At 40.8% G+C, this 23,950-nt stretch overlaps 1 protein-coding gene across 18 annotated transcripts in view; it reads right to left on the reverse strand.

Moving 5' to 3' along the window:
- The window catches only part of LOC136853965 (ralA-binding protein 1-like), a 437,575-nt gene that overhangs the window by 124,972 nt on the left and 288,653 nt on the right, over positions 1 to 23,950 (reverse strand). For all 18 annotated transcript variants that reach the window (XM_067129870.1, XM_067129865.1, XM_067129879.1 and 15 more), the window contains 2 exons: positions 16,887 to 17,003; positions 4,587 to 4,731 (listed from right to left, as the gene is read on the reverse strand). In XM_067129870.1, the coding sequence (XP_066985971.1) occupies positions 4,587 to 4,731; positions 16,887 to 17,003 (262 nt within the window). The remainder of the gene's footprint in view (positions 1 to 4,586; positions 4,732 to 16,886; positions 17,004 to 23,950) is intronic.

Consider the following 23,950-nt stretch of genomic DNA (forward strand, 5'->3'; position numbering starts at 1 on the left):
TTACAACCCCTTGTGGGACCTCATTTACAAGACAATCGTAAATTTTACCAACTTATATATGTTTTTTCTAATAAATAAGTTTTTTGGATTTTGTCAAATTATTAATACTGCTCACACAATATCAAAAATAAGAAATAAAAGCAGTAACAAATTTTTTGCATATTTGTTGTAAAATATTCACGTAAGTTTACGAGAAGGAAGATTCATTAACTTTTTTTTTACTTTTACGTGCTTTTTCTAATATTTCCTTACAATTTTCTTTGTAAAACTACATTTACAACCGACATACTATCGTAAAAGACAAAAACAAAAACAACAGCAACCCCTCGGTATATTTACAAGTAAATTTACAAAAAGATTCATGTGAGAGAGAGATGCAGTACCTTCCCCCTTGAAGTCATAAGCATTACTGATACTGGCCTAACTCTCACGTCTGTATAAAAGTTGCCATTAGTGAATTTATAGCATACAGAAGTATTGGCACCTTCGTTTCGAATCATTATTACCATAACAGTGGTGCATAATTCTGCTTCACACTCAAGCTCAATCCGTCCACCTCCCCAAACCTGTTTTACTTCACACTGAAGCTCAATCCGTCCACTAAGGGTTAATCACAATCACTTTTTACATTATTAAAACAATTTTAAGCAGATTCAAATTACCTTAATTAGATGGAAACCTAAAGCTGCTGTCAATTTGTTATAATCGTCTGCATTCGACGTGTCAATCAAGACACTGCTCGATCGACTTCTGCTGCTTCATGATTCGGCGCAAACACCCATCCTCTGATGGCTCTTTATTCAGTCATTATTATATAAACAGATATATAAAAATGCAAATGACCAAGAATGTAGGTCAATGAATCATATAATAAGGGAAACTAATATATGTGACTATAATAAACCCTAAAAAGGGTGTGAAAATTCTTTCCACACTTGGTGAGGCAGACCGTAAAATGAAGACCCCACTTCCACACCCGATCACGTTGCGCATCAAAACTTCCACACCGGAGGCCACATTTCCATGTTTCGGCAACAACAGGAGACAGCTATCATTAGTAGTATCGCATAAACAAAGTCCTTATATTATCATTTCTAAAGCTGATGGTAGTTGAACGATTCCATTTCTTAAATTTTACAGAAAACATTGGAAACACAAAATGCTATCAAAGATAAAAAAAAATATAACCCTAACAGTGTGAACCATGCGACCTCACTCTATTGTTATCAACGCCATGATTTATCGGTCAAAATCGGCTGTTTTGTCACGCCCTTCACGTTAACGATGGATCGTCTGCCTGGCAAAGAAACATCCCCTGATCAGCAAGAGACAATTATTGCACTGCATTTGGTGCAAGTTCCCATTAGAGAGATATCAAGAAGGCTTAATATACCGAAGAGAACCATACATGGATGGATCAAATTGTTTAGAGAACAGCAAAGTTTAGAAAACAGGCCTAGAAGTGGAACTCCTCGAAGCACCACAAGAAAGCAAGACAATATGATTGTTACAGCTGTCAAAGAACAACCCCTGATTACAGCAGTTGCTGTAAAACAGCAGCTTGCACTGCAAATATGTGTGCAGACTGTGCAGAATAGGTTGCATACGGCAGGAATGCATCACAGGATTCCGGCATGGAAACCATTGCTAACGCAACTTAAGTTGCCTTATTCATAAAATATGAAGCACGCCTCTCGCCTTTACCATCAACCTGTTTATTCCTATCATACGCTGGTATGTAGTATATACTTGAGTGCATTACGTTATATATAACAACTGATGCAATTTGACTACAAAGTGAAAATAATACACAGTTCATCGAAAGATGGAAAAAGAAACTTTTATTATTTTGTTTTTATTACTGTACTTATCCTAGACCTAAGGCTGAGAAATAATCAATCACTGTATGCATTTGACTATTCACACAAGAATTATCAGTGTTTAATGGGGATTGCACTGCACAGTTATCTTCATACAGTTGTCTTGATATATAATTTCAATTCATCCCTACAGGCTATTACAAAACATTATCATTTTCATTTATAGAGTATAATTCATAAGATAGGTCTATGTTATAAAATATACAAATGGAAGAATATATAAGTCTTTGTAAAGTTGTAGGCCTACTGTTCTCTCTTTTTTTTTATAACTAACTACTCTCTATTGAATCGTCTATCAGATGAAATAATATTTTCTATCGACAGATATGCTAAAAATAACACCACACCTTCAAGGCGTAGTGGCAGAATATCAGGTGGGTCATGGGGATGGATGGTTGCCAGTGGACCGGGACAGCTAACTGCCATTGATGAGCGTCTGAACACCAATTAGTATATCAAATTTTACAGGACATTTTAGTACCCTCAGTTCGAACACTATTATTGACGTATCCCATGCCAATATATACAGTAAACCGCCTGTATACACGGGGGATGCGTACCACACCCCCCGCGAATAGCTAAAATCTGCAAATACTTAAAACCCCTCTAAAAACACTTAGAACTGCCTATTTTGATAGTTCAAACAGAAAAAAATCACTAAAAATACTTATACCAGAGTATTTTAATAGTTTTGTCACAAAAAGTGCATTTAGTCATGAAAATTATATGAAAATACAGTAATTAGTGAATATTTCTCAGTGAAAAATACCGCGAATGGGCGAATTTTCTGCAAATAATGTGCATATATGTTCCACAGAGAAATCCGCGACGAATAAGTGAGTCCGCGAATCGTGAGATCAGGAATACGGGGGGTTTACTGTACCGCTATGGACAATTCTGGGGTCCAAAATGAAAAGGTTGCAAAGCAATGGTTCCAGCAGAATCCAGAAGTGGTTCAAATTGACTGGCCTGCCAAGTCTGCAGATTTGAACCCAATAGAAAACTTATGGGCCTACATGACCCAACAATGGGATATTAATTGTCCTAAGACCAAAGAGAACCTTCTAAGCATGCAATAGATATTTGAGAAAACTTAAGACCAAAGAGGCGAGCAGCAAACATCTGCGAAGTCCTCATTGCATCAATGCCAAATAGGATAAGATGCATGCTAGATGCACGAGGATACTATACAAAGTTTTAATGAGTTATGCTATAGCCTTTTCATATAATATGACCAATTTTATTCTCATGTTATTTTGTATTTGACTTCATTTCAGTTTATTTACTTCTCTAACATTTTTCTTATTCATCTGAACCTATACACACTTATAGGCCTATGTTATGACTGAATTCCTGCTTAATTCATATCTCTCTCTCTCTCTCTCACACACATACATATATATATATATATATATATATATATATATATATATATATATATATATATATATATATATATAATTTCACCTGCTAAGATGGATGTATATTTTCATTTGTTTGTTAGCTTTACTCTGTATTTGACTGCATTAAAGCTACATGCGCAGTAACAATGAAAGGCCATTAACCGATGCTGCTGGTAAGCAGGGACTGCCTGTGTGCGTGTCTATGTGTGTGTGTGTGTGTGTGTGTATGTGTGTGTGTATATATATGTATGTGTATATATATATATATATATATATATATATATATATATATATATATATATATATATATATATATATATACAAATAATGTGGGTGTATGTGTACATACAGGTGCACGAAATGTCACGTGCTTGCACTAACGTAACACTGTAAATGTCTGTGCATTTTAACAACTGCGTTGTGGTAAATTCACCTTTTCATCCAAAATGTGAGTGTAGTTTGTCTGCACTTTTTTATTCCTGTATTATAATGCAAAATGATTCTAAATTACAAAAAAGGGATACTCATACATCTTGGTTTACTTACTGAAAATCAAGGCAAAGATCTCATTCGTTTTCTACGAAAACACTGGCCGCCATAAGCATTTAATTGTGTCCAACAAAACAAGAAAGTACAAAAGCCACATCACGGTCTCACAGAGCCTAAGAGTAAGCCTTGAGTGTGGCCTCAATGAGTACGAGAGTTAAATGGGAGGATGCTGTATTAAGCCTTAAAATGAGACAAAAATCAGTATACTACCTTTAAAACTAATCTTACACAGACTGACTAAAAGAAAATAAGGCTAAGCGCAAGCGAAGTCATTGATATATGGGTGCATAGTGGTCATGATATTATTAACAATAAATTCTACCATTAAACACTGCATATGTAGAAATGGATGCTCACTTTCTAATATTTCATAATTTTCATCCGAATTATACAAACTCTGAGGCCTTACAGTACTTCCCACCCTATCACCTCCAACATTTACTGTGAATGAACCAGTAATCACTTGGTGGCTAAGTTCACTCTTGGATAGTCAATTTCCAATCACTGATAAGGAAATCTTTTCGCTTCTTTCGTGTGTGTGTGTGTGTCCCACAGTTATATGTAGACATAGATAAGTGTTTCTGGCTGCTATCCTACTGTTTTATGACAAAAAAATCTCACAAAAATGTTCACAAATGATGTTTAAGTTATTCTATACGGTCGAGTGTCGACTTCCATAGATTTACCTCATGTTAAACAGCCCAGAACTTTGGCCCTTACAGTTTAAAAAGTGAAATGTATCAACACCCATTACCTGAGATACTGCTTTAAAAGTGAGGCAACGACATGAGGTTCCTGATCAGCAAGCCGAACTGGTTCTCCGGAATTATACTGCCGGCGAAGTTGTTGGACCTTGCTCTTCACACCACTTAGGCGATAAATTCCTTCACAAAGCAGACCTGTATACGAGAAAAACTCTAAGAACCTGGTCTATGAAGCATTCTTCCATTTACCCTTCCTTCTAACATGACTTGTCTTAAACAATGATCTACTGAAGTGTTGTTCCTCTTTTAACATTATGAGTTCATTTATGTTAAATGCAGTCCAAATATATTGTGAGGCATGACTGGCTTATAAGACCAAATTCTCAACGGGATCATGAATCACTGCTACTTTTTAGAAGGATAATGAAACTAACAAAAAATTCAGAAGTGTCTAACTTCCAAAATAGAAGGCAGTGGTAAGGGGGGGGGGGTCTGATGATAATGAAAGACTCCTATGGTGAAAACAAAAAGTGTAACTGGTAAGTGGTCCAGTATTCCAAGTATTAATTCAAGGATGAACAATACACTTGAGAGATGGAAAAATATGGGATAACTGTAGAAACAAAATTACAATATAAAAATTATTTATGAAACAGAATGACAAGAAGTCTTACAAGGACAGGAGGGTCATTGTTAAATACGGTACAGTACATGCACTTTACATGCTGTTTTATGAAAATACTATATATACACAATTTATCTAAGCTCCACACTTGAAAATAGTATTCAGATGTTAGCTTTCTTTATGGACATAAGATATATAAACAATTTATCTAAGCTCTGCACTTGAAAATGGTATTCAGATGTCAGCTTTCTTTGTGGACATAATATAAACAAACAATTTATCTAAGCTCTACACTTGAAAATGGTATTCAGATGTTTTATTTCTCTCGGTACTTAATAAATAATTATTTTGATTTTAAAGGGAGTCTACAAACTAGAAGCAGCATTCAGTTATTTGACTACGGGTTAAATGTGCATGTTATTTCTTTCCAGGAAACTGACGATCTCATCTAGGAAAGGATTATGATTCATTTTACTTACTCAGTAGGAACAGGTCAGGCTAATAATGCTCTTTTTTTACATTTCAGCAAGAAGTCCCACAGAGTACACTGGATGCAAAGCCAAATACTGTCACATTGTAAGGAAGCTATTTCTAGGAACTTGTTGGAATCTGTTTTTATTAAGTTGACTTGGCAGAATAATTTTAAAGTAAGTCAAGGATTATTTTCTTTTGACTGTATAATGAAACATATCTTCCAGAAGGAATTGAAAGATGGAATAAATAGGATTACCAATAGGTAGATTTCGATGTTAATCCATTGACCGTTCTGTGACCTCTCAACCTTTTTGTATTCCCTCAGGACTTATACCCACCATATATATAGACTCTCATCTCTGTACAGTATACCTTTAGTTGCTGTGACCATGTCTTGGTAATAAGACGAAAGTACTTGGCATCTCCAGTGCTTCAATTTTCCTTTGTGGCTGTAACTTTGTTCGTATAATCAAGTTTTTAATTTTCATGATTTAAATCAAACATACAATATATATATATATATATATATATATATATATATATATATATATATATATATATATATATATATATATATATATATATATATATATATATATATATATATATATATATATATATATATATACAGGCAGTCCCAGTTTATGATGGGTCCAGCTTACGACGTACCAAGGTTACGACGCTTTTCAAATATATTCATCAGAAATTATTTCCCTGTTTATGACGTATGTTCTAGGATTATGACGCGTCGTATGCCGATCCGACAGAAGAAATATGGCTCCAAAACGGCAGAACAATCAAATTTTGGATTTTTTTTTTTTAGAAAAACTCAATAAAAATGCAGTTTACATCATTTTCAATACTCCCAAAGCATTAAAAGTATGATTTTCTCAAGATTTTTGGATTTTCGACAATTTTTCGGTTTACTGACGCAGTGGAAAAACGGAAACCCGTTGTAAACTGGGGACTGCCTGTATATGTATGTGTATATATATATATATATATATATATATATATATATATATATATATATATATATATATATATATATATATATATATATATATATATATATATAATCTATATATACATTTTTCATATATATATTCTGTTGTTCACCCTCTATGCATTTTTATTGTAGAAAAGATACGCAAACAGAGACAAGAAGGCGTCTTAGTATATGCAGGGTAGGCTGGGTATTTAAAAAAATAACGTCTTTAGCAGGAATAGTTAGCATTAGGGGCCTAAACCCATAGGGAGGGTTTCACCAAGTAACCTCTACTGAAGGTGGTCTTAAAGTTTCCTTTTCCCTGTTCTATGTTCGGCAATATTTTAACAAATTTTCAGACCACCCTGAGACATAAAGACATACTGATGGAAAACAGTCAGAGAGAGTTTCGCGAGTGTGCGAGACACACGCGTCGTGTGTACTAACTTCTTTGTACTTGCCCTCTTACTGTTTTCATTGATATTAGTGAGCCGGGACAACAGCTATTATCAAGACTTCCGATCGTCCATTGTATGCACAGCAACCTACGTCCATGGTAAGTTTGGAATTTGCCAGATTTTCATCGACTTGCTATTATCTCTGTTTGTATTTCCATTTCTTTGTTTTCCCTCTTCGCCACCATCTACGATAACAAAATTTAACCAATTTACTTTTACGAAGTCTAGAGTAAGAATAATTTGTATTGCTTAGCGACACTCAACTATTCCCGTGCAGTAACTAGTAACTAGGGAAGGTTAAGTAAGTAATTTTCAGTATTCAGGCAGCCTTGTGTCTCGGTCCCATTGTTCGGAAGAGAAATAGCCTTTATCAGTACTAAACTGCGTATGATATAATCCGTTGTGTTAAAACCTTACAGCGTATGTGAAGCAAAGGGAAAATTGACCATGTCCAAAGAGGGGCGATAGTTCATGTAATTTCCTCGCTAACTGCATATTCCTTCTTTGTCAATTAATAATTGTTTGTCTTTGAGGTTACTTTAACTTTAATTGACAGGTTACGTGTGTCCTTGGCACTCAGGGTCTCATAAATTACGTTAATTAATTAATAAACTCATCAGCCAAGGCCCCACATGTAACAATATACTGTATATAGTAAACCCCGCATTATTCGCTGAAAAGTCGCCCATTCATGGTAATTTTCACTGAGAAATATTCACTGATTATAGTATTTTCATCTCATTTTCATGACTAAATGCACTTTCTGTGATAAAACTATTAAAATACTCAGGCAGTGCTCTAGTGACGATAATTTGCCTTATAGAGGGATGAATAAATTTGTTTGTATTTAGCATTTCCCAACATTTTGTGAGAGAGAGAGAGAGAGAGAGAGAGAGAGAGAGAGAGAGAGAGAGAGAGAGAGAGAGAGAGAGAGAGAGAGAGAGAGAGAGAGAGAGAGAGAGAGAGAGAGAGAGAGAGAGAGAGAGAGAGAGAGAGAGAGAGAGAGAGAGAGAGAGAGAGAGAGAGAGAGAGAGAGAGAGAGAGAGAGAGAGAGAGAGTGTAATTGTCATTAGTGAGTGCTTCCGGTTGTTGGAAGAGGATGAGGGTCTTTAGTTCGAGTTTGTTTACGGTGCTGTCTGTCTGTGCAAATGTCGAGGGAGTTTTTTCGGTTTTGAGTGAGTCTTGAGCTGAGTTCTGTGCAAGGCGGACATTGATGGTGGATTATTGTATGTTTCACGAGTCGTGTGTTTTTCCGTTGGATGTCATTGTTGTCTGTGCATGTGTCTCTTCCTTTTGCTCGTTTTTTTTGGGTTGAAAGTCTGTTTTCGGTTTCGTTTGTGTAATTTTGTCTACTGTGTCGGCGACCGTGGACACGTCATCCATCTCCCAGCAACCGAGGATCATAGTGAGTATTGTGTGTGGTTATATGTTCAGTGTATCTGTGTTGTGTATTGTTTTTTGTGTTTTTAAATCCCGCCACATAATATTTGGCGCCCAACGTGGGGCAGCTGGTATTGCAGCTGCAATTGAGATTGGTGGCTGGTAGTGTGACTGAAGAGAAGGATGGAAGAGGAACTGGTGAGGTTGAGAGAGGAGAATACGTAGTTGAGGGGTGAGAATGAGAGATTGAGGAGTCAGTTGGAGGAGATGGGGGGAATGCTAAGAAGTGCAAAAGAAGAAATGAAAGGGGAGATGAAAGAGTCAGAAGAGAGAATGGAAGAGAGGGTGGATAAAAAGTTGGAGGGAATGATGAAAGGTGTGGAAGAAATGGTGAAAGGTATGTTCAAGGGTGTTTTTGGAGAAGGGGCTATTGGAGGCAGGTTCTCTGGAACGTGTGAAGGGGCAAGAGAGAAAGAAAAGGAGGAAGAAGTGAATGGAAGCATGAGTGATGAAAGTGATATGGAATTGGAAGTAAGAAACGAGGGAATGAGAGGCAGGGTAAGGAAAAGGGAATGAAAAGCAAGGGAAGGAACAGAGGGAAAGTAAAGATAAGTTAGGGAAGAAAAAGGGAAGAAGGGAAAGGGAAAGGAAACTGGTAAGAAGGGTAAGGAAGTGGGAAAGGCAGGAAAGAAGGGAGAGGGTGAAGGCAGTAGTGATAGTGAGGTGGATGGAGGTGAGTGGATAAAAGTGGATAAAAAGAGGGGAAAGAAGAGTGTAATGAGTAAGATGAATGTAAGTGCAGAAGTGGACTCTTTGTATTCGGAAGAGGGTATGAAAGGACAGAGTGAAAGTAGCGAAAGTGAGAAAGAAGTGAGAAAGGCTATGTATGTGGGGGAGGTACCCCAGTGTGAAAGGTATAATGAGTATGGAAGTAGGGATGTGCATGATTTCTTTAGGGAGTATGAAAGGTTTTGTCAGGATAAGTATGGGGAAAGTAAGAGAGTGTGGGCACGAGAATTAGGAGAATATTTGACTGGGTTTTTGCTTGATATGTATAGGGTTATTATGAGTGTGGGAGATGTTGAGTATGACAAGGTGAAAGCTAGACTAGTTGAGCAAGCGAGGCGTATGAAAGCGAGTGTTAAGTATAAGAGGAAGAATGAATTTGATGAGGCAAAAATGAAAGCTGGGGAAACCTTGTCGCTGTATGCTTGTAGGCTGGAGACGTTGGCAAGGAAGAAGTTTGGGGATGCTGGGATAGATGAATGTAAGGAGTTAGTACGGAAGTTGTTAGGGACAGTGCCAGATGGAGTTAGAGAATTTGTGAACTTGAAGCGGAAGGAGAAGAAAAGATGGGCGAATGAAAGGTTGACTTGGGGAGAAATTTTGGAAATTGTAGAAGATTATGAGCTTGACAGGGTTATAAAAGAGAGCAGAAGTGTAAGTGTAAGGGCTGGGGTAGATGAGAGAGTGCCAGAGTTTGGAAGCTTTAGGGATGCAGTGCTGAGGGGCCCAATGAGAATGGCCGATAGTGTAATAGATAGGAGTGTAAGAGCAAGTAATGTGGAGGTGCCAGTGAGGATGAATGATGGGTTTGTAAGGGAACAACGGGTTGGACGGGTTAGGGATAGTAGTGTACAAAGGGGAAGGTCGATGAGTGGAAGTCAAGCGAAGTGTTTTAGATGTGGAAAGGAAGGACATACAAAGAATGAGTGTAGGTGGGCTTTAGGAGCGTGTTTGGTGTGGGCAATCAGGACATTTGGTAAGGGAGTGTACGAAAGATAGGAGGTTAAATGCTACAGGTGCGGATAGGTGGGTCATATTGCTAATGGTTGTAGGGTACCCGAGTGAATGTAATATGTGGCAACTGTGGTAAGAATGGGCATTATGCGAGAATGTGTTCAGAACCGAGAGCGGCGTGTGTCGAATGTGGAATGGAAGGGCATGTATCAAGTGTATGTAGATGTAAGAGGGTGACTGTGACAGCGAATCCGGGAAACTGAGTGTGAAGGGGGTTCAAATGGGTGGATCCTCCAGGATGCAAGCGGTGCGTGTGATGCATGTACGTGAGGGGGTTGTTGCATGAGGGAGGTTTTGCTGGAAAGACTGACGAGTGCATGAGTGTGCAAGTGTGTTGTAAGGGAGTAAGATTGATTGCCTTAGTAGATACCAGGTGTAGTATGAATGTCATATTTAAGAATGGATGTGAGAAATTGAGGAATACGTGTGAGATTAGGAATTGTCAGTGGGAAGTAAGAGGGATTGGAAATTTAGGGGTAGCAGTGGTTGGAAGTGTGTGAACGGTTAGAAATTGGGGGTGTAGTGATGGATGAAAGTGATTTTTGTGTGATTGAGAGTACGAATGATAAATATGATATTTTATTGGGATGTGAGTTTTTGAAAAATGCGGGATGGTGGTCCGTCCTAGTATGAATGTAATTGAATTACGTATGAAAGGGGATGTGCTTGGGGATTTGTATTTGGGGAAGGATGGTAGGGTTGAGCAAAATTGTGGAAGAGAGTGCCTGTAATTGAGACAGAGAGGGTAAAAGTGCCACATGAGATTGGAGAAGTTGTGAGTGTGAAAGTGGCATGGCCGGATAGCCTCGCGATAGCCAACAATGATAGGTGTGAGTATGTGGTTGAGGAATAGACATAAATAAATTAGTCAGGGCAAATGTGTGTGTATATGATGGGGTTTTGAACATGGGAGATCCGAGGGTATATATAACGTCATTGCCGAGTGTCAGGAAGAAGCGAGTCCGAGGAATATGTGAGGGAGATTGCGTGGGAATATTACGACGTTGGTGAATGTGGATGATGAGAGGTACGTGAAGGCACGGCAGGTGATGACAGGTGATTTGAAAGGAGCTAATGATTGGACGTATGAGGAGTTGAAAGAAAGAGTAAAGGTAGATGAAAATGTAAGTGATAACGTAAGAGAACGAGTGAGGAGAATGTTGTGGGATAGGCAGGGGGCGTTGAGTCGTGGAGACGAGGATTTTGGGGATCAAGCTTCCCGAATTTAAAATAGTTCTGGAAGACGACACCCCCATATATCAGCGTCCCCGACATTTTTCTCCGTCTATCAATCGTGAGACAGAGGAGCAGTGTGAGGAGCTTGAGAGGGTGGGAGTGATTGAAAGGAGTACGAGCGCCTGGAATAGCCCCATTGTACCGGTACGTAAGCCAGATGGAAGTTTGCGAATGTGTGGGATTATCGGAAGGTGAATGAAGTAACTGTGAAAGAGCGATTCCCGATGAATGTGGTGTCTGATTGTGTGTACAAGATGAATGGAATGAAAGTGTTTACAAAATTAGATCTGGTAAGGGGCTATTACCAGATGCCTCTGGAGGAAGGGAGCAGGCATATTACGGCCTTTTCTAGTAGTTCCTGCCACTACCAGTTCCGGAGATTAAGTTTCGGACTGGCTAATGCGCCTGCTGCCTTCCAAAGGGCAATGAATGTGGTTCTGGCTGGGTTTGATCGCAAAGAAGGTAACTGTTTTTATAGATGATATTTTGATTGCGAAAGTGAGACTATAGAAGAGAATATGGAACTGCTTGAACGAGTGTTAGAAAGGTTGGAAGAAGTAGGAATAACAGTAAAACTTGGAAAGTGTGCTAGGTTGGCTGGGGAGGTGGAATTCCTAGGCATATGGTGAGTGGAAGAGGTGTAAGGAAGAGTGATAAGTTCGTGAACAAGGTAAGGAATTTCCACGTCCCGGACCGTATGTGAGTTGAAAGGATTTTTAGGTTTAATTGAGTTTGGAAGGAAGTTTATAAAAGATTGTTCAGGGATCGGGAAACCACTTACTGAATGGACGGGAAGAGAAACTGTGCAAGATTGAAATGGGATGAGCGAATGATTGAAGCGTTCGAGAGATTGAAAGAGGAGGCTGCAAGAGACGTGACGTTGGCTTTCCCGGACTATAGTGAGAATGCGAATAAACTAGAACTGTATACGGATGCAAGTAAATATAGTATGGGAGGATGCTTGGTACAAATGCAGAAGGCGAATGGGGGAGAACAATTGAGAGTAATTGCGTATGTGAGCAAAGCGTTTGGAAGGGCAGAGTTGAAATATTCAGTGATTGAAAAGGAATTGGCTGCTATAAGGTTTTGTGTGAAAGCGTTGAAAGTAATTTGTATGGGGTAGATTTTGTGATACGGACGGACCATCGACCGCTAGTATATATGGTTAAAAAGGAGAGTGTGAATGCTAGAATTGCGAGAACGATAGAGGATTTGAATGAGTTTAGTTTTAAGGTAGAGTACTGTATGTACAAGGTAGACAGAATATTGTTGCAGATGCTATGTCGCGTATGTGGACTGAACGAGATGATAGGGTTAGGAGCGACTGGGACCCGGACCAAGTACCTGTAGGATTTGTGGTAAAGCAACAGTATGTAGGGGAGAATCGAGTGTGGGAATGTCTGTTTGGGGGGTTGAGTAATTTGGAAACAAATGGGTTGATTGACGGAGTACCTGCAAGCATGAATGAGTTACGTGAAAAGGTGATGAATGAGATGCCAGAAGGAGGAATGCGCGAGGAAGGAAGGGAATTAGATGAGGAGGAAAAGTTAGTAAAAGTGTTGTTGGTAGTGGCTGAAATGTTTAAAATTACAGTACGATTGTTCTTTGGATGGAATAGGCCGGTGGAGTATAAAGGAAGGGTGAATGAAAATGGTACGAATGTGATTTTAAATGTTCACTGTGGAAAGGATAATTGTAGCTGGCTGGTTAAGAAAGGTGATTGTGGGGAACATGAGGGAATAAGGGGTAGGGTTGAGGATATCGTTGAAGATGAATGCGATGAGGATGGTTGTGAGGAAGCTAAGCAGGTGAATGTAGCCGTGAGAGCGTGTATGCATGAAGCGAAAGGTAAATTAGTAACGAATGTAGTGGTGAATCAGAGTGAATATTGTAGTTTGGTAGACACGGGAGCACACGTGTCGTTAGTGAGTAGTACAGTAGTTAGTGAATCGGAAAGGTGCGATTGGGATATAAAAAGAAAATCAACGAGTGTAAGGATACATGGTTTGGGACAAGGGAGTGTGTTAGTATGGGAGGAGGTACAATTAAAAATTCAGTTAGGGGGATTTGAAATAATACATAATTTTGTAGTCATGGATGAGAATGATATGCCAACATGTTTTTTATTAGGAATTGATTTTATGAGAATGCATGATATAAGTGTGGATGTCGGGAGGGAATTTTAGGAAAGGGCGGCAGGAAATAACGAAGGTTAAAGGAGGGGATGTGTCTAAAACTAGTTTTGTAGGTATGGTAGATATTGCAAGGAGTGAAAATGATTTGTTGAGTGAAGAGGAAATTAGGCAGATGCAAAATCAGTGCATGAAAATAAATATGTTAAGAGAGTGTGTGTTAGAGGGTGTAAGAGTAGGAAGTTAGCCGTCTGAGTTAGAAGTGTATAAGCGAAGTTCTAAGAGATTTGTTGTATGTAAAGGTATAGTTTATTTTTTGCATCAGGAAGGAATATGGGATGGGGAAGTGTATGTGCCAGTGTTTTCGGAAGACGCAGCCGTGGGTATGTGTTTATTAGTGCATGATAGGTTTGGGCATCTGGGGAAAAATAAATTATGGGAATGTATGAGAGAGAGATTGTATGTGCCTGGATTGAGTAAAATTTGTGCGGATGTAGCGATTACGTGTGCGGACTGTCAGAAGGGTAAGTATCAGAGTGTGCATGCGAATCCAGATGGAAGAGTTATTTGAGATGGTTGTGATTGATTGTGTGTCGTTGCCTGTGACTGCTAGAGGGCATGTGGGAATGGTTGTAATGGTAGATCATTTGAGTAAGTTTGCATATGCGGTAGCGATTCGGAACAAAAAGAGTGAGACTGTAGCGAGAATGGTGGGTCAAATGATGTTGCCAATGTGTGTGTGTGCAAGCCGACGCGAATGTTGAGTGACAATGGGTCTGAATTTGTTGGATGGGAGTTTGAGCAAATGTTGCGTGATTGGGGCATAGAGCATGTGTACTCTACGCCGATATGCCCAGTGCGAATGGATTGGCGGAACGAACGGTGAGAACGTTGACAGAGATATTACGTATGATGAGTGAATGTGATAATGATTGGGATGTAAACGTTGGGCGAAGCGTTGTGGTATACAACGCCACCGTGCATAAGGGTATTGGTATGTCTCCGTGTAAATATGTATTAAATTTTGAAAAGATAGTGAGACCGAGATTGGGTATATCTGAGAATGATAGGGAGGTATGGAAGAAGGCGCATGAGAGGTTTGAAAGTTACAAGGTGGGCGAAAAGTGTTGAAAGAAGTAATCGAGAAAGGGCGGTTGAATGTAAATAAAGTGCGTGAAAAATTTGAGCGTCCGTATGACGTGTTGGAAGTTGGTCCCAGTGGGCTTAGTTATGTTGTGGGGGAAGCATGTGTAGATGGTAGTGTGAGAGAAATACGAGCGCATCATAACCAATTGCGTAGATGGAAGGATGTACTGGAATATGTGAGAGAGAATGGGGTGTATAAATGGTTGAAATCGAATGTAGGTGAACCAAGTATGCATGAGAGCTTGTGTATGGAGGATCAGCAATTTGTTTTGATAGAGTATGGTAGAAGACGTAAGAAAGGGAGAAACGTAAGTAAACTGAATGGTCGTAAGTTGTGTGATAGGGGTGTGAGTGCCAAAGTGAAAATGAGTGATAAAGCGTGTAATACGGATGAATGGGATGGTATGAATAGAACGTGATAGCATATGCGGGTTTGATATAACTGAGTTGACTGAACGTGTAGGGGTAAGTGAACGGTTGGAGGTGAGCGAAAGTGTAAGAGTAAGAGAGCGTAGCAGTGATAGACGAGCGATTGAAAGCATGAATGAATCGTTGCAAGAATTGGAAAGGTCAATGAGCGAATGGGATGGGTTAGTTGAGGAATTGGGGGAGGTATTTGGGACCGAGTTAGAGGGTATAGATGAGATTGTGGATGAAATTGAGAGTGGTAATAGTGAAGAAGATAGCGTGAATCTGAGAGAGAATGGAGGAGAAAATGTAAATCTGAATGTTGCTGGAAGAGACAGCGAGTCTGAGAGAATGATTGCGTGCCCCCGAACACGTTCTAAAGGACCTGCTAGTGAGCATCCATGGGTGTTACGTAAGGCGATTTGACTGCAGTGTGAAAGGTGTTGGTTGGGAAATGCTAAAAGGGGGAGAATTATAGAGGGATGAATAAATTTGTTTGTATTTAGCATTTCCCAACGTTTTTGTGTGAGAGAGAGAGAGAGAGAGAGAGAGAGAGAGAGAGAGAGAGAGAGAGAGAGAGAGAGAGAGAGAGAGAGAGAGAGAGAGAGAGAGAGAGAGAGAGAGAGAGAGAGAGAGTGTGTAATTGTCGTTAGTGAGTGCTTCGGTTGTTGGAAGAGGGATGAGGGTCTTTAGTTCGAGTTTGTTTACGGTGCTGTCTGTCTGTGCAAATGTCGAGGGAGTTTTTTTCAGTTTTGAGTGAGTCTTGAGCTGAGTTCTGTGCAAGGCGGACATTGATGGTGGATTATTGTATGTTTCATGAGTCGTGTGTTTTCCGTTGGATGTCATTGTTGTCTGTGCATGTGTCTCTTCCTTTTTGCTCGTTTTTTTTGGGTTGAAAGTCTGTTTTCGGTTTCGTTTGTGTAATTTTGTCTACTGTGTCGGCGACCGTGGACACGTCATCCATCTCCCAGCAACCGAGGATCATAGTGAGTATTGTATGTGGTTATATGTTCAGTGTATCTGTGTTGTGTATTGTTTTTTGTGTTTTTAAATCCCGCCACAGCCTTACGATAATTTGATTTTGCAATGGGGTAAGCAATTAAAACCAACAAGACAATATTTATAAAATATTTTTAAATCCCCGCGGGCGCAGGCAGCAGCGTACAATCAGGCAGTGAGAGAGACCAAATTACGATAGACCAACTTCTTTTCCTCCATCTCTTTATCCCATCTTCTAGTTAAAAAGGTAAATGAGGATGATAAAAGTATTGTTAGTAACCTTATACTCTTGCATAAATGCTTACAGCCATAAACAACCGAACGAGACCCTATTGTTTTGCTTATCACCGAATTGATGAACCTCCAGAATTAGCTGATATTAATAATTACTATACCATGTATATATAGAGTATCTTGACCTGATAGCAACAAGTTTACTTCACTGTAAGCTTGAAAAACAACCAAAATAATTGCTTTAGAAGGCGCTCCTGTTGCCTTAGCTTTCTGAACTTCATAAAATCATCTGAAATAATGGCTCCCACAAACATTCTAACATAAATACTGCAGTGCATAGAGTTAGCTGGTCTGACAAACACAACTGAACAGGAGTACATAGAGTTAGCTGGTCTGACAAACACAACTGAATTTGTTTATATGTACACTATTAAATTACAATATCCTTCAAGCCAAGCATGAACTCTTACCATTTTCTTCTATGTAATCTATGCATTCTCTGACAATACTTGGAAGCTGGACACCATCATGACTTGGAGATCTCTCCACAGCTGTGCAAAGTGGCACACCAAATACTGGAAGTTCCTCTGAAATAAAAATAACAACCCTTAAACAACACTGAACATCGACCACACAAAAGACTTGGAAGGGATCAAGTTTATTACAATGAAAACTTTTAAAACAAAGTTACTTAATAACAAGTAAGATGTAATTTTACAGTAGGTTGTATGGTAACAACTAAGATGAAGAACTTTTAGAATAAAAAAGGGAGAAAATTAGGCAATAGTAAAAATACATGAAATAAAGAAATATAATACATTTTAATGCTGCACTGGCAATCACGACAATATGGCATCACATTGTTAATCACATTGCATCCTGCAAATGTACAAAATTTTCCTGAAAGAATTGGACACAAAAAAAAATAATTTGGCGATTTAGACAGACACAACAACATAATATAAAAGCAGTGGAATTTTTAACAAAACAAACAAAAAACATAATTTCATAGCATCAATTTACCATTAAGACAACTACACAAAATAATAATAATAATAAAAAATAATAAATCTTGCACAAAAATTCCAGCACCTGTGCGAATGTAACACAAAAGAAATCCTACAGAAAATGCGGCATCTAGGTTGGTATATTATTAAACACAAAATAAGGAACAACAACAACAAAAAATGAAAGCTTAAGCATAATAAAAAAATGTCACCAAAACAAAATTAACACAACCACAATTTAAAAAAAAATTAAAACACAGGAATATGACACACACGCAACGACACTGACACTCAAAATAATTGGAAGAATCAAAAACACAACACAAGAAACATCATAACATTAAAACTCTTTGTATATCTCTGATTTCAAGGTAAGGACATGGGAAGGCAATTACAGATTTTGATCACTGACCCCTCTCATTCACTTTGCAATGGCATTCACTTATGACACAGACTCGCGAGCATGCTCTTTCGCTGTCAGCATGGCCCCACCTGCAAGCTTGCAAGTTCCACAGGCTCTTCTCCCAAATACCCAGCCAGTCCCAGGTAGGGGGGTACTGGTTTGTTGGTATGGAACATTAGGCTGTCCTCAAGCACTGCACGCAGGTGCGTCAGGTGTTGCTCGCTTACAGCCCCAGTGCGGATATGCTGGATAACCGCAGTGGTGTGTTTGATCTCTTTCATATGATATGGTCCCGTATAGGCCGGTTCGAGCTTGTGCTTCAGCAGTTGCTTTCTCCTCAGATAGATTCTATCCCCTACCTGGATTGGGGAATCATGTGCGGAAGCGTTTACCATACTGCACCCGATATTTTTCACTGGCCCTCAACAGCAGTTGCTTGGTAGTTTGGAACACTCTTCGGGTCATGTTACAAAACCAAACCTGGTGCTGTTCTACTGTGCCGAGTGATAGCCAGCTCAGCTGTCTGCAGCAGAGACGGCCATGAAGTCGGGTGATCCTCAACTAGGTATCTTAAGATATTGATCACTTCACGATTATGGGACCCAACTAGCCCATTGGCTGACAGCCGGTAAGCCACAATGGTTACATGCCTTATTTGCATGAGAGCTGTAAACTCACGGATCATCTCATTGATGAATTCGTGTCCATTGTCACTGACCAACATCCTTGGACACCCGAACCGACACACGAGGGAACATAAAGCCTTAGCCACTTCAAAAGTGCTCACAGGCTCTTCTAAGAGATCTTTCTATACCTACATGCCCAGCATAAGGGCTTACACGGATCATGTGCATAGCTCTCTCTATCAAAGCTCGAGGAAGGACGACTCAGGCTCAGATATCACCAGGTCTTTTCTCATGTCTGCAAAACAAGATGTCTCCTTCAATGAAGAAGACATCCTTCCGCAAATGCACAGAACTCGGGAACTTGCTGCTCTCACCTCTCACACAGGCTTTGGTTTGGTTAATCCAGGCTTCAGAACCCTGACTCTCAACCAACTCTTGCACAATCCAACCACAAAAACCAACCACACTTTCATACTCTGGGCATTTACTCTGGACTCCCCCAGTCGGAGTTCCACCTGCATTCAACCTGCTGTCATCTCGGCCACTCCCACTCATCTGTGGGTGCCCACGAGATTCCTGTTTTCTATGCTCTGCGCTCCCATCTGATTGACTGTCACTGTTAGCATTTGTCGTAACACTTGTGCCGACACCGCCTGTGCCATCAATGTTACGAGATTTCTTTTGTTGTTCTTCCTCGCGCTTTGCAGCGCGTTGTTACTCCTATGATGTTCCTGGAGAGAGCATCTGCCACCCTATTACTTTTTCCTGGAATATGCTCTATTTTTATGATACTGAACTCTAGAATTTGCTCGATCCAATGAGCTTGGCGATTAGTGATCTTGTTCTTCTTAAATAGGTACACTGACGGTCTGTGATCTGTGAAAATCTTTACTTTATGTCCCAATAAAAAATTGCGGTGTCTCTCCAGCAACCATAGGACTGCCAAAGCCTCTCGATCGAAAGTACTATAATTTCTCTCTGCCCCTTTTAATGTTTGTGATGCAAAACAAACTGGTCTCTCATTACCTTCATCGTCTATTTGAGACATTACCCCTCCAATCGTGATATCACTCTCATCTGTGGTCTCAATAAATGGCCGATCGAACCTCGGATAAGCCAAGAGTTCGTTGCTCACAAGGGCATCTTTTAATTTCTGAAAAGCGTCTTGCTCCTTCTCACCCCACCGGAAATCAGGTCGCTTCCTTAATGCATCTAATGGTCTCACTATCTGGGAAGCTGGCTACCTCCTTTGCATGTTTAGGCTCTGGAAATTCTTTAATTGCTTGGACTTTATCGGCAAAAGCCTTAAGGCCTTCGGAAGTTATGATGTGCCCAAGAAATTCCACTTCGATCTAAAAAAAAATTGGCATTTATCTAGGTTAATTTTCATGCCATGGCACCTTAACACTTCTAAAACCTCTAACAAGTTGGCCATATGCTCCTCCATTGTGGCACCGATTACAATGATATCGTCTAGGTATACAAAAACTCCACGGCCTAACATGGAAACTAAAATTGACATAATTACTCATGAAAAGTGAGCCCAAGCATTCTTTAATCCAAAAGGAAGGAAATTATATTCAAATAGCCGATTATTCGCTATAAAGGCCGTTTTCTATTTACTCTCACCATCTAAAGGAATTTGATGGTAGCCCGACTTGAGATCCAGCGTGGTGAAAAATTTACTCTCCCTTACTTTAAGCAAAAGCTCTTCGATCGAGGGCAATGGGTAGGCATTATCTTTCGTAACGGCATTCAATTGCCTATAATCAACACACAACCTGAGAGAGCCATCTTTCTCCTTAACCAAAACGATTGGAGAAGCCCAAGGAGATTCGCTTTCTTGAATAATACCTGATCTTGCAATTGATTTATTGTTTCATTGATTACTTGTTCGTGACATGCAGGAGTTCTATAAGGCTTTGTTTGAATAGGGGGATGATCTCCCGTCTATTTTAAAAGGTAACTTATTAAATTCTCCCAGGGGGCTGATCTCCAGTTGCTATCACATCTCGGTATTCCCTAACTATGTCTCCTACATATCTGCGGTAATTTAAAGTTGTTGCTTTGGCAGCTGTTTGCAGTAGCCTTCTAAGCCATAGTTAGGCACGACCTTGACTCTGTATAGTCAAAGCCGACACTGCGTTATCGGCTGTTACAAGGGTGCATATGCATATTTCTAAATCACAAAGAGACTCACTACTTAATTCTAACCTATTACTACTTACATTAATAAAAGGTACACTCGCTTCCCCATCGACGATGGTAGCGACCCCTGGCAGCATGAAGTCTGCCCACTTATTATGGGGATTAATATATATGTGTACCCTTCTTCTAACTTTCACGCTGGGATGACAAGAAGGGAATAGAGATGGGAGGGAGGAATTACCTCCCCTACCTCAAGGCTAGCAGGTACAACTCCTGTGTCGCCCTTGGATGCCCGGGCCACCTTGACACACAGTCTCCTCTCACCCAAGACGGAAAGTTTTTGGTACTGCCCAGTTCCCACTGGCATCAACACTTCCACTAACCCCCCTGTCGACCCCACAGAGAGCCACCTTGAGCTCTTGCACAAAGCCAATTCCCAGAATAATGGGAATTCCTTCCATGTGCGTTGTCGGCGCAACATGGAATTTGTGAGTCAAGACTCAGTCACCTAGGGAAATCTGCTGGTTTACAGTTTGCTGGATCATTTTCTGATGTCCACCCACAGTGTTTAACAACAGTCATCCCTTCAACGCCATAACAGCAGCCATCACTAAGCGTTCCTTGATCAAAGAAACACAAGCTCTGCTATCCAACAAGGCCATGTTCCCATCTCAAGAACAGGAACTGAATCTCCACTCTCGTGAGAAGGAGAAGGGGTGGGGGGCACCTGTTCTGTTCCCCCTCCCCCCACAGGTACACACACCCCTCGGGCAGAGGGAGCTCTCACTGGCCAGCGGTGGCACTACTCCCACTAGGCCCTCTTCTTCTTTTGCAGTCCCCGCCGCCACTGGCCCCTGGGGTGCCAGTGGGTGGATGTTCTACCTCCCCTTCCCCACCACATTTCCCTTCCTCTCGAGGGAGGGAGCACACCGTTTGATGTGATGTTTTTTGTACACTTGCTAACTAGATGGTCAGTGGCACTACATCTGAAACAACGCTTTTGACCGCACAACGGGCACACATGTGGCCCTTTCTCCTGCACTGCCAACAGAGTTCCCCTACCGTACCCATGCTCCCCTTCCCCTGGCGGCCCCCTTGGTCGCTTGGCAATGGGGCCAACTCCACTTGAGTTGATTGGGGCTGGAAGAGTGCGCCTTTGTGTCATGGAGTGGTTGGCAGCAGCGACAATGGGTGGGGGGGGGGGTAGGACAATGCCCTCCCCTCTGCTAGCAGCCGTCACATCTTATCTAATGCCAACTGGGCTGAGTCAATCATAGCCTCCAAGGGCTGTCCAGGGCTGATCAGCAGCGCAGCTACTGAGGCGGGGAGAGCCTTCACCAACATCCATTTGCAGAATCCCTCTCTGCCTCCTCTGTCTGCTCTGTGTCCGGGGCCAAATTTTCATAATTGGTTCAAATTCCAGCGATGTACTCAGCAATACTCTTCCCCACTTGTAATTCTAGACATAGCTGGCCTACATTTCCCTTCCTATGTCCTTTTTTAGGGCGAAGCGTTGTATAAAGCCTAGTTTGAAAGATTCCTAATCCGTTGTTTTGCGATTCCATGATCTTGGCAGCTTGGCTGCAGACCCAGTCATCTTCGCGGTGGTCTGTGCAATTCTCTAGGCATCGGTCCAACCGCCAGTGGCATCTTTGACACTGTTAACGAAGGCTTCGATCGACACGAAGATCGCCAATAACGGTACAAGAAGTTTCATCACTACACTGTCAGGCACTACACCAGCCGGCGCCAGAGGTTGCATTGCAATCCTGCATGGAGTGGAAGCGATCATTCCATTCCCGCTATTACAGTTCCCCGCCGATGTAGAACCATTATTTGTACTACCGCTGTTCGGATTCCCGACGGTGTACTACTGTTCATTCACTTGCGTTCATCGATTTCCTGCCCCCTTGCCGTCTCCACTTCAGGTATGCCCTAAAAGGGGCTCTTTCATTTTCTTTGTCTATTTCGCTATTTTCCCCACTCCCTATCGGACTAACTTCTACCGCCCTACCGTCTCTCTCGTCTTCTTCATCACTGTCAGCCCCATTGGATCTCATGCTTCTTGTATTATACACCATTGTGCCTCAGATTAATATCACTCCACAGCTATTGGATTAGCACGATCGCAGACCCACAGTTTGCTATGTTTACTATTAATTAGCGCCTCGCAGCAGACCCCACAGACCTGACACTAGAAGATGACCCCAACCTCTCATGGGGTCTATTTACTCTGGTAAATTTAACAATGATCTGTATTATCTAAAACTTACACAAGGGCCCAAGTACCTAAGCAAACTAAAATCTACAGTAAACACGAGTTAAGAGGCCAAGGGGAAACCCAACGGAGGCAGCAAGGGGATGTACGTCTTTCCCCTGACTTGAATGAAAACCCTCTGTCTCCTCAAGGGGATGCCTCTGGGCATCTTCCTCCAGCCCTCTACTACCTCACAGCCCCGGATTTCTTCTCTCCTGGACGTGATTGGCTCTGGCACTTCTCCTTAGGCCTATCAGCCAATCGGTGCCAGGAAGGGTGACACTATACCCTAATGAACATTTGGGGGGTTTCTGGGGGGAGGAAGATTTCCTCTATGTCTGAGAAAAGATGACCATTGGCTGGTCCTGTCATGGCGTCCTGTGACATCATCAGGACTCAGGGGAATTCTTACAAGGACCGAGAAGGGTTTATTTATTTATATATATATTAACATCATCACATACACAACTGTTCTGTGCATTAAAAGAATTACTAAAAGGACCTCATTCAAACTGGATGGTATCTAATGGAGTATTTATTCAGAAAAAGTTACAAGCTTCCTTGGACAAACAGTCCACATTATCAAGTATCCGTACAATGAGCAGACGTGTAGTCCAGTTGTATTTATATCTGTTTGCTGGGTACTTGTAATCCTATAATTGCCTAGCTCCTCCTGTGTGACCCCCACCCCCTCGTGACCTTGGCCTTTCTCTGCCCCCTTCTTCTTCCAGGTGTCCGTTTTCCGTGTGTTCTCTTGAGTTTTTCCTTCGTTTCCTTGCTACTGTAGAGTATACGATTTTTCTAGATATGCTTTCTTCAAAGCCGTTTCAGTGTTCCCTGCCACTGTGTTGTTGGCGCAAGTTATGAAGGCGTTCTCTACAACCAGTCTGGCCGTTTTGTTGGTGTTCCTGTACAGAAAACTCATATTTTCCCAGTCTATTTTATGGTCATTGTCCCATCAGTGTTTGGCAACTGCCGACGTCTGATTATAATGCCTTATGTTCTGCAGGTGTTGTTTGCTTTGCTCTTTACATGATTTGCCAGTTTTGCCACAGTATCCATCTTCACAGTCTAGACACGCTGCCATATATAC

This window comes from Macrobrachium rosenbergii, chromosome 28, assembly GCF_040412425.1.
Source record: "Macrobrachium rosenbergii isolate ZJJX-2024 chromosome 28, ASM4041242v1, whole genome shotgun sequence".
NCBI lineage: Eukaryota > Metazoa > Arthropoda > Malacostraca > Decapoda > Palaemonidae > Macrobrachium > Macrobrachium rosenbergii.